This window comes from Drosophila santomea, chromosome X (assembly GCF_016746245.2).
Source record: "Drosophila santomea strain STO CAGO 1482 chromosome X, Prin_Dsan_1.1, whole genome shotgun sequence".
Taxonomy (NCBI): Eukaryota; Metazoa; Arthropoda; class Insecta; order Diptera; family Drosophilidae; genus Drosophila; species Drosophila santomea.
Genome location: NC_053021.2, coordinates 17,041,507 through 17,053,140, shown reverse-complemented (window position 1 = coordinate 17,053,140; position 11,634 = coordinate 17,041,507). Strand labels below are relative to the sequence as shown.

At 40.9% G+C, this 11,634-nt stretch overlaps 1 protein-coding gene across 2 annotated transcripts in view; it reads right to left on the bottom strand.

Annotated features, from left to right (window-relative positions):
* Positions 1–362: 362 nt before the first annotated feature.
* The window catches only part of LOC120455180 (frequenin-1-like), a 29,879-nt gene continuing 18,607 nt past the window's right edge, over positions 363–11,634 (bottom strand). For both annotated transcript variants that reach the window (XM_039641114.2, XM_039641115.1), the window contains exons 3-8: positions 5,820–5,844; positions 5,126–5,174; positions 4,097–4,186; positions 3,927–4,005; positions 3,640–3,728; positions 363–3,575 (exon numbers count right to left, since the gene is read on the bottom strand). In XM_039641114.2, the coding sequence (XP_039497048.1) occupies positions 3,408–3,575; positions 3,640–3,728; positions 3,927–4,005; positions 4,097–4,186; positions 5,126–5,174; positions 5,820–5,844 (500 nt within the window). In that variant the 3' untranslated portion in view covers positions 363–3,407. The remainder of the gene's footprint in view (positions 3,576–3,639; positions 3,729–3,926; positions 4,006–4,096; positions 4,187–5,125; positions 5,175–5,819; positions 5,845–11,634) is intronic.

The window sequence follows — 11,634 nt, the reverse complement described above, 5'->3', positions numbered from 1 at the left end:
CCAAGACTCTCCGCAGAAAGATCAACAACTGCAGATACTTCAGCTGGCGCGGAAGCCGTCGCAGAAAACCAAACAAACAGAAGCCGTCAGAACCAGATTCTCCTCAGCTTTGCTCCTCCAACTGGAGTTGTATAATACTCGAGACTCAAGTGCACCGAAAAAAAATATAGCATAACGTGTATTTAATAAAGAACATACGAAATGCATTTATCGCCAGCACAGCACATAAATTTCTAAATCGAATACGCGTGAAACACACAAAAGTTCCTTAACTCACTATTTGAAATGAGATTAAGCACCCGATTATTCTAGGTTAGCTATATAGTAAATACTATATCCTTGAAATAAAACTGCACTTTCGATTTTCGTTTGCTTTAAGTTTATCTTATTCTTTTCGCGATAATTCCAAAAACTTGTTAGGTATGTGTTTGTGTGTAGAATGTAGAATGTAGAGCGTGTGTGGTGTGAGAATGAGTTTCCATTTTGGGGTTTTACGTTTAGAATCGATTTAATTGTTAATAAACATTGCTTAATGCATTCGAATGCTAAATTAAGTATTGCTTATGTTGAATATAATGCACACAAAGTAAGGTTTTCATCTGCTATCAGTATCATTAACGTTATCAATGTAGTAGCTTACTAGATACCCAAAAAAAATCCATATCAATAGAGTAGTCGACAAAAGATGTTTTTGAGATTATTGTTAAGCTTATTGGCTTTTATAGCAATACGTGTGGTTGAGTATGGGATTTTCTTATAGTCTATGCTGAATTCTTTTTTTTTTTGGGGCGTCCTCAACTTTTCGTCGTTGTATGTACAATATATGTAGCTCACAATAATTTAAAGTTTTGTGTGTAAGAAGCGCGAAAATTGATTGTTGCTGCAGTTGGTTTTAGTGTGGTTTTCCATCGACCTGTTGATTTGTATCTGTTGCACATATGTATAGGTATACTCATAGTTTCATATATTTAGATATCGATATCTTCTCAGCTTCGCTTGATTTACTCGTTTTTTATTTTTATTTTTTTCGAGGACAGAAAGGCATGCAATCTTGTGCAGTGTAAGTGTGAGTGTCTTCTTAAATTCAAATCGTTTCCAACAATAAATCTATGCAAAAACAATTTGCAAATTGCACAAGTAAAATACAAATGGGGACTTCTATATAATAATATATGTATATATAATTATCAATATCTGTGTGTGTATATATATATATATATATATGTATTTATATATATATTTCTCTCTCTATATATAGGTGTGTATATCAATTTATTTGGCCATTATCTAGGTATATTTAAATACGAGTGTACAACTAGAAATATGTATCGGGTGCTGGGCAATCAAAAAAATATATGATGGAAACCTCGGAATCGGATTTGGAATCGGATTTGGGAATCGGATTAGGAATCGGAATCGGAATCGGGATATCGGTGTCAGAAAAGATGAGACAAGCATTATCTAGGGCCGATCCAATCTGAAACCTCAGCGACAAAGCAAAAGTCTTTGGCTAGCATATCGATTTCGGTGAAATTTTTTGGTTTTCTAATCGGGAAGCTCTCAATTTGGAGTTTCTACAATGCAACACTACAATTCGGATTTAATGCTGATGAGGGCGATACTTGTATATTGGATGGGATGGATAGGAATAATTGGATATGGATATTATAAACGTGTTCAGTTGACTGGCTACTGAGATAATAACTTTACAATAACGTTTCCTTTACAATCTAAAGCTGAACCACATATAAAATATAGAAATTATTTTAGCATGGTGATTAGATGGCTCTTCTTATGAATTAGAAGCAGAAGAAGATGCTCATCAAACGAAAAGGATAATCAAATCGAAAATCATACGTGTGTATCAGAGAGAGATGGAGCGATAGAGAGAGATGGAGAGAGATGGCGAGAGATTGAGAGAGATGGAGAGAGAGAGAGAGATAGAGAGTGAGTCAATGACTGGGCGATAGTTTTCGTTTGTTTTTTGGTAAGGCATTATAGGGATTTCCCCCAATACGATATATTTTCAAGCTCTGGTGAGGTGTAAAAACAAGTACAAATACAGGTAGAAATACACAATTTGATATTATCGTTGCTCTGGTAAGGCATGCACATTAAACACATAGAAAAGGATTAAAGTTCTATCAAAGATTCTTCCTCTATCAAAGAGTGCCCTCCTCCTGTGCCCCTGATGACATGAAATCTTGAGGTGAACGGGTGAGTGGAACCATTAGATGGTTCGCAGCAAAATCAGATTGATTGTCAAGCTCAATGGGGGGAAAGAATGGAGAATGGAGACTAAAGATTTGGGGGGGCAACCAGGAGGAGTACACAAGCCGCATGCTTCATAGCGCTACGTTATCCACATGCATGTTTGTCCACCAATTTTAAGGACTCTTAAGGACTTTGAGTTAATAGAGTCGATGCGATTATCTTGATTAGCTTGAGCGTAAATAGGACAGAGTGTGTCAGTGTGTGGCGTCTTTGGCTTAATTGTAGCTTCAATTTCGATTATCAACACGTTCGATTATCAACAGTTAGAACAGCTGGCCTGGCAAATAAAAAGAAACTAACAATTGAGTGGCTTCTAAGCCAATAGCGAATTAGTATCGGTACAAGTACCAGTATATATGTAGATATTGTAGGCATTAGTACCAGCTTAGTATTATGCTGCAGTATGTATTATCTAGGTTTTTGGATCGAGTAGCTGTAGCTTCACTGCACTCTAGTTGTTGGTTTTCGCAAAAAAAAAAATTGCAACTATTCACCGGCCTAATTAATCGGCGAATCTTTGCGATAGTTGTCAATTGGAGTTTCTCGTTTGCTTGGCAAGCATTTCAATAAAAATGCCTAAGATCATCATAGAGCAAGTGCCTTATAGTTAATTTATGTAGGTTTTCATTTATTCAATACCTATATTCATCCATTAAATATGTTTTTAAAAAAGCGACTTTTTTCGACTTAAATTGGTGTTGTTTTGCTTTCGTATTTACGAATTGTTCATTAACCAATTTTGTTTTTTGTTTTCAGCTTTATGCGGCTGCGATGTTTGTTGTTATTAGGAAAATCATGTAAATATGCGTAAATAATTTGCTATTAGTTGGAATTTCACTTAAGACGAGTTCCCAAGGGGCTAAACTCTGTGTGTGTGTTTGTGTTTGTGTGTGTGATGGTGTGTGGGTGTGTGTGTGGAAGGGGGAGGAGGGGGGCTATCGAGCTGCCCCCCAAAAGGTCAAATGGCATATGGTACACGTGGGCGTGGTGTGTTAACGTGCTTGTGGGGCGACCTTTGACCCTGATCCTGATCCTGATCCTGATCGTGATCCTTGATTCGTTGTTGCCTCCCATCAACGTCACTATCGCTCCCTCCCCGCCCCTCCTCCACCGCACGACTACAGGTCCCGCGGCTAATCACCACCTAAACTTAACGCCTGCACTATACGTGGATCAGCTTTACTGCCCTCGCGGAACTCCTCCAGCGTCAGTCGATCGTCGTGGTTCTTGTCCATCTGATCGAAGATCTTGTCCACCCGCTTCTGCGGCGTGTTCTCGTCCTCCGTCTGCGGCTGTTGTCCCTGCAAGCGGATGTTCACTGTAGCTTATTCAGTATAGCTGTAAGCTTGCAGTAGGGATACTTACTACCATCTGGTAGATGGCGTCCACTATGTTGTACATCTCCTCGCGGGTTATGTAGCCATCGTTGTCCACGTCGTACAAACGGAAAGCCCCTGGGAAATTGGTTATATTAGTCAGCAGTGATTGAAATCAGAACTTTAAGATGCTCCAAGTTGCTAGCAGGTATTTAACATAGGAATGAATACCTGACTTACAAAGGGGCAACTAAAGTCCAATGTAATATTTTATTGTATCTACTTCCTAGCTAAGGTATAGATCCCTATTTATTTATATTCGTATCGCAAACTTACAGTGCAGCTTCTCGTCCAGATTTCCGCGTGATGTGATGGACAGGGCCCGAATGAACTCCTCGAACTCAATGGCGCCATCCTGCGGATTCGCACAAATGTGCAGATATGTAGATAAGATATATAGATACAGATTCAGAGATTCAGATACGTCAGCGTATCAGCGCACTTACATTATTCTCATCGAAGACACGAAAGACCAGGGAGGCAAATTTGCTGGGGTCTCCGTCGGGGAAGAATTGCTTATAGATTTTGATGAAGCCCTGCGGAGGTAGAGAGCGAGAGGGCACGAGAAACAGACAGAGAGGGGAGATGGTTGAGGAGAGCGGTTAGACAAGTAAATGTTTGCTATTGCCGTCGACTGGGAGGGATTCAGTGCTCAGTGTTTAGTGCTCAGTGTTCAGTGCTCAGTGTTCAGTGTTCAGAGTTGAGTAAGCAAGTCAGAACTAGACACATAAAATAGCATTAGAGTGAAAATTTCGAAATTCTCCAGTTAAGTGAAATAAACGACTCGCACGAATGGGTGGTGTTGGGTGTTGTATATTTCGGTTTCATATGCTTTTTGCTTCTTCGCCGGCGATAAGGTATGCGTTCGTTTACTTATATTTATCAGAATGTAAGTGTTAGCTTGGATGTGGGGGGTAAATTTATGGGGCAACTGCTCCTGCTCTTCTGTGGCACGAAAATGCAGTTTATTTGCTGACGCTGCAGCTGTGAATCGAACGACTTGAAAATGTCAAATCAATGAATGGATTACCCCGCCTCCGGAGTCCACAGGCGGCTGTCCGGATGTCCGGATGTCCGGGTGTCCGGGTGTCCGAATGACCAAAGTACGGACTTCGTACTGCGGACACATGGCATGTATGCTACATGCTGCAACTTGTATTTATTTTATTCAAGCCACAAAAGTCAGCCACAAAAAAGCACCGAACATTGAAAATAAGGACAAACCGCATTCAGGATTTCGGGCCAGAGTCGTGGCTTAAATATATATAAATGTGTGTAAAATATATATATGCACATATAGTACACACATACATATATATATGTATGCAGTTTGCCGGGAATGGCCCGAAATAAGAGGATTCCGTTTGTGGTCGCTTATGATGAAAGCCAGGCAAATGGTTGGATAATGGTTGATGATGATGGAGATGGTGATGGTGATGGTGATGGAGGGGGGATCAAATTGGAGGGGTACTCACTTGTTCGGTCAGCAAGCCATTCGGACAGTCTTTGAGAAAGCCCTTGTGCCTTCGATGTGTCAGAGGTCAGAGTTCGGGATAGCGGATAGCATAGCACACAGAGTTCACAGGAAGAGACAGCGGGTATATAGAAAGACGGGGCGATATAAACAGATTAGCATAAAGTAGAGAGAGAAAGAGTGATATGGAGAGAGAGAGAGAGAGAGAGAGAGAGTGATGGGGGGACAGTGCGGTACCCAGAAATAATATGTATCAAAAATTAAATTAAAAACCAGTAATTGAGGCAGCACACAACAAATGAAAGATAAATATTGGCACCGGAAAATGTTTACCTCCGGGAAATCACTCGCACGCGCACGCTTTTGCATTTTGCATTTTAAATTCTATTTACATTTTATTTCGTGCCGCCATTAATTTCAACTTTTCCCAGTTCCCAACCGCAGACAGCGAGCTGAAATTTGCTGCAATTCCACCATTAATTATAGGCCACACACACACACACACAAAACGCATATCGGAAAATGAAACATTTAAGTCCTGTGTTGAAACTGTACGCGCGCCGTAATCGAATTGAAAGAGTAAATGAAAATGAAAATGAAAATGCCGAAACTCAAAGGGATACGTATCGAACCCACAATTAGTGGAAAAAAGCCTGGGCTGTGTGCGATGCGAAAAGTCCATTGGAAATACTTACCATTGACGAATTTCCTTTTCAGTGACTGCAACGAGAGGCAAATGGTAGAATTTCCAGATTAGTTGAGCAATTGCAAAGGGAACAATAAAGCAGCAAACTAAACGGCAGCACTTAGTTGCGCCTCAAGGGTCACGAGGCCATCATTCTTAATATCAACATCTATCCCACCAGCACACACCGATATGAATATACCCATCGCCATCCGAAAGCATCCCTATAGCAGTCCCAAAAACCATCGCAGCCTCTTATCCAGCACTCAAGTGCCTTTGCTGAGCCGCAGAGTTATGGCGGCTTAAGTTCGTCTAAGGCTAGACTGCCCTTGGAGATTGATGGCGTTCACTTGACAGGCTTAGCGGACACGTCCTCCTCCTCCAGTCCACTCCCCTACCCTGCTTATTCCCATTCACATACACATCCTCATCCGCATTCCATCCCAGCCCATCCCATCCGCATCCATATCAGCGCTTTTGCTGATGCTGCTGCTGATAGTCGCGCCACACTGCGTATGAGTAATATGCAAGCACAATTTACGAGCAGCCAAAGGGGAAGTGCATCAGCCATGGTGAGTGCACAACTCATTTAATAAATCATTTAATTAATTACAGCCTTTCAGGGTTACCTTTACATGGAGGTGTGTTCGCAGCTAGCTGAACACCACATTAAATATTTAGTTTAAGCATGCACACATCTAACTATTTGGCTATCTAATAGATGCAACAAAGCAGCAGTTAGTCGCTTAAAGCTTTAGTAAATATGCATAATTAAATGGTTGCAGGCTGTCATTAAGCTAACACAACTAAACGCAAAAGTAAGCTGCAAACAAACCAATTTAGTTATTCAGGCCAACTGATAGGTTTTTGGAGTGTGTAGTATTGTGCATAAATTAAATTTGATTGGCTTTTATTAGGGATACTTCACTCGCATGTATTTTTTACTTTTTACCCCACAATTATGGGAACACTCTTGGGCGCAGGCAGGGCCCAAAAGGAAGAGATGTGGGCTAAAACCACTTTGAAAATGAAAAACAAAGCTGCTGATGATGATGGAGACTGGAGACGAGCAGGTCCTGCAATACTAGGTAGACCTATTTATTCCGGATGAGCCTGCTCCCCAAAACTCAGCTTCAGCTGCTGCACGCAATTGAAATTGGCCGCAGCGTAGGCCCATGGCACATCTAGATACATTTATGTACGCTTGTGTACGTGTACGTACGTGTGTATCTGAATAACCCAGAGATTGCCCCGCAGGCTTGTTAAAAGTCTGCGCACGCCAACGCGTCGGCTAAGTAAGCTCCAAGGAGCGTTATCCTTGTCGCTGCCGATGTCGGCCGACGACTTTTACTGCGGCTACATGAATAATACATATCGCTGCCTGATGTGCTGATGTGCTGGTGTATGTGCTGCCGCCGGCAGCTGTAAGGCAAATTAGTACGTAGTACGCAGTCCCACTTTTGCCAGGACAGCAGCGGGGGGGGTGCGGGTGCGGGTGCGGGTCCTGGGCAAAATTATTTCGATTTAAATGTTTATTTGCACAAGGCGGCGCTCGCTTTTTTTTCGGCGCAAGCTGTTTGTGGCCCGCAGCGTTTATTCAATCTTATTTATATTTATATTTTTCTTTTTTTTTTGGAGGCGCACAAAAAGAGCCGAAAATGCCGCCAGCTTGGCCTTTTTGTATTTACTTAATTTAATTTTTAAACTGATTTAATTTCAACTTTTCACAATCACACACGCACACACTGAGCGCAAAAGGATGGTGACACAGCAAGGACCTCCCGCTGGGTGTGGCCACATGCTAATTAATGAATGGCTGGCAAAGGCCCCACGCCCCTTTCCTTACCCCTTACCCCTTACCCCTTTCTCCTTGCTGCTCGTGCCGCTCTCGAAAGAGAAAAGTGCTGGGGAAAACGAAAAGTGAACTTTAAATGAGCTGCGAGCTGCATGCGGGCCATATACACACGCACACTGGCACACAGGGAAAATCAGAAGGACCGTGCGTGTTTTTTGGCCACCAACTGAACTCAACTTAACTGAACAACCTTGCAGCCAGTGCTCAACATCCACAAGGATGTGAGTCGCTGTCGTCCTCCTCCAGTTCGGCTCAAATATTTACCAAACTTGATTAGATCCCAGCGATTTCGATTCCGAGGCGGGGCAACAAGTGACCTCGCCACTCGGCTTAACCCCGAGCACAGCCACATCGCATGTCTGTGGTTAACCCCTTGGTGGCCTCGCACGCAACTGAAACGCAACCGCTCACCTGGGTGGGGTAACGCCCCCCATAGACCCATACTTATACTCGTAGTATGGCAGTCATAGAGTATATAGTCATACTTTCACACACCCCGAGCATAGACAAATTGGCCTGGCAACTGGTGCACAGCCAACCAGGCACACAGATCCTATCTCAAATTGGTTCTCGGAACAGGGCCAGAATCCCAGACGCCGTCGCATTCACCCACTAATTAATCATGATTCTATCTGAAATTAATTCTGAGAATATGTATGCAAGGAGCCACTTTGCATTGCAGAAGATAACTATAAAAATAGCTACGATTTTGTTGTCACTAGTAAGGGTTTGTACAATAAAGCATTATATTGGTTTAGTTTCATTTCTACAATCAAGCATTATATTGGTTTAGTTTTATTTCTACAATAAAGCATTATATTGGTTTAGTTTTATTTCTACAATCAAGCATTATATTGGTTTAGTTTCATTTCTACAATAAAGCATTATATTGGTTTAGTTTTATTTCTACAATCAAGCATTATATTGGTTTAGTTTTATTTCTACAATCAAGCATTATATTGGTTTAGTTTCATTTCTACAATAAAGCATTATATTGGTTTAGTTTTATTTCTACAATAAAGCATTATATTGGTTTAGTTTTATTTCTACAATTAAGCATTATATTGAATTAGTTTTATTTCTACAATCAATCACTATATTGGTTTAGTTTTATTTCTACAATCAAGCATTATATTGGTTTAGTTTTATTTCTACAATCAAGCATTATATTGGTTTAGTTTCATTTCTACAATCAAGCATTATATTGGTTTAGTTTTATTTCTACAATCAAGCATTATATTGGTTTAGTTTTATTTCTACAATAAAGCATTATATTGGTTTAGTTTTATTTCTACAATAAAGCATTATATTGGTTTAGTTTTATTTCTACAATCAAGCATTATATTGGTTTAGTTTCATTTCTACAATCAAGCATTATATTGGTTTAGTTTTATTTCTACAATCAAGCATTATATTGGTTTAGTTTTATTTCTACAATAAAGCATTATATTGGTTTAGTTTCATTTCTACAATCAAGCATTATATTGGTTTAGTTTCATTTCTACAATAAAGCATTATATTGGTTTAGTTTCATTTCTACAATCAAGCATTATATTGGTTTAGTTTTATTTCTACAATCAAGCATTATATTGGTTTAGTTTCATTTCTACAATCAAGCATTATATTGGTTTAGTTTCATTTCTACAATCAAGCATTATATTGGTTTATTTTCATTTCTACAATAAAGCATTATATTGGTTTAGTTTTATTTCTACAATAAAGCATTATATTGGTTTAGTTTCATTTCTACAATAAAGCATTATATTGGTTTAGTTTTATTTTTACAATCAAGCATTATATTGGTTTAGTTTTATTTCTACAATCAAGCATTATATTGGTTTAGTTTTATTTCTACAATTAAGCATTATATTAGTTTCGAGTAAAGACATTCGTTTTCATTGCATTATTATACATATTATATTATTAAGAAATTAGTGAATAAAGATGTTAAAACTCTAGTGATATCCTAAGCCATCTCACATGTTCCTAGTTCCTAGTTAAAAGTTACCAATTAAGAAGCATATATCGCTGCTAACTTTTAGGCCTTATTTCGAAAACCCTTTTGCAATTTGCGCCTAATTGGGCTGGCTCTCTTCTACGATTATAATGGCCTGCTGTTCAGCTCAGTTTCCATTGATTCGATGCATTGCCATGATTAAGTTTGAGTTTGCATTCGATACCCCCCCACACTCATTGTTCCTGCAATGCTGAAAGACTGCAACACTGCAACATCGCTGCCAGCTAAAGTTGACTCAAAGCACATCATAATTTCCCATCGATTGGGAATTTTCGAATGTCGTTATACGGGGCAATATGCCCCGTTGAAGGAGGCACCCCCACACTACCAACTTTGCTTCACCGCTGGCCGTTTCCCTGGCGAATCGCTTTCTGTTTGTTGCTCTATCAATTTGCGTCTATAAACGAGCAGCAGCAGCCTGTGAATGGCAGTAACAGAATGGAACTGAGCAGTGCTGAATCGAATAACTGATTCAATGAATGGACGACTGATGCAAAGGGCCCCTCTGTCAGTTAGTTTGCTGGTCTGCGTGGTCGGGTGAAGGGGCTGAGGATGAGGGGATGAGAGGATGGTTGGGTGATAGGGTGATAGGTTGCCCAATGCCGGCGCCATTAGTAAATTATACACAACATGTGTGCACAACAGTGGGCCCGGGCTAAAAGGACCAACCAGACGGGAAATGCAGACTGGCTATCAGCCCATTTCCACAACCCTTCGATCGTCTTCTGATTTTTTCCCTTACACTCAACAAAACCTGCCATACTATTTGCATTTTAAACATGACATCTGGCAATTAAAATTAATAGTCAGTCCCCTAAAACGTAACATTTGTTGGGTATGTTTATGGGAAACACCAAACCATAGATTTAGATTCCTTGCAAATCGTAAACAGCAAATTCAGGACCTTTGGTAGGTTTGGTCCTTTTTCGCCAAGTGTATGCTCTTGCTGCTCCGTTGTGTTATGTTCAGCTGTGCTTGTTGCTTGTACACATTTGATTTCCACTGCTAAATGCCAGACAAAATGTCAGGACAAGCTGAGTGCTCCCTCAACCAATCTGCAGAAGGGAACTGGTTGCTGGGTGCTGGGAACTGGGAACTGGTAACTGGGTACAGGGAGCACAACAAGTGCAATAATAATTTCAACATTGAAGTGAATTTTGAGTGCCAGCCAATGCGTGCGAAATCAGCTGGGAGGTGCCAACAGGGCGGATGTGGAATGGGCATGGGCATGGGCATGGGCATGGGCATGGGCATGAGATTGCTGTGGTTGGCGCCACAGGACATAGCAGCTTTTTGCAATCCTCGACAGCAAGCGACTGCGATGCTCTGTCTGTTTGCATAGCGAAATGCATGTGCCAAAGCCAAATGAATGTGGTTCCGAATGCTATTGCAATATGACATTGCTGCAACGTGTCGTAAGCCATGGGTGTGGGGATTGAGAAGGGGGTCTGGAGGTCTGGGGGTCCATTTACCCATGTCCCTTGGCAAGGGTCTCGCATTTTAGTTTTATAAGCGATTTGGCCCCAAGTCCCGCCATACCGTCATACCGCCATTGCGCCATAGCGCCCCATACTGCGACTGTTTGTCGAAGCGTAAAACAAACAGAAATTGACATGAAAGCCATGTGTGAGGGGTGAAAAATAAGGGCTAAAGGAGAGGGGTGCAGCGAGGGTAAGGAAGGGGTGAAGAACGATTGAAGAACGGGCTACATAAATGGGAAGCCATGTGGCGAGCTAAGGGGCGGCGAAAAGTAATCAAATGTTGCACACATTTCAACTTGTTATTCTTCCGCCCGCCATTCACTCAACTATTGCACTCTAATGCGTCCTTATAGCGTTTGCCCCTTTTCTGTCTCATTCCCTACCTTCAATTAGGAGTTTTATGTCTGTGTAATCAAAATGTGGTCTTAAGTGTGAGTAAAGTTCAGCGAATATGGCGAATGGGTAAATAAGT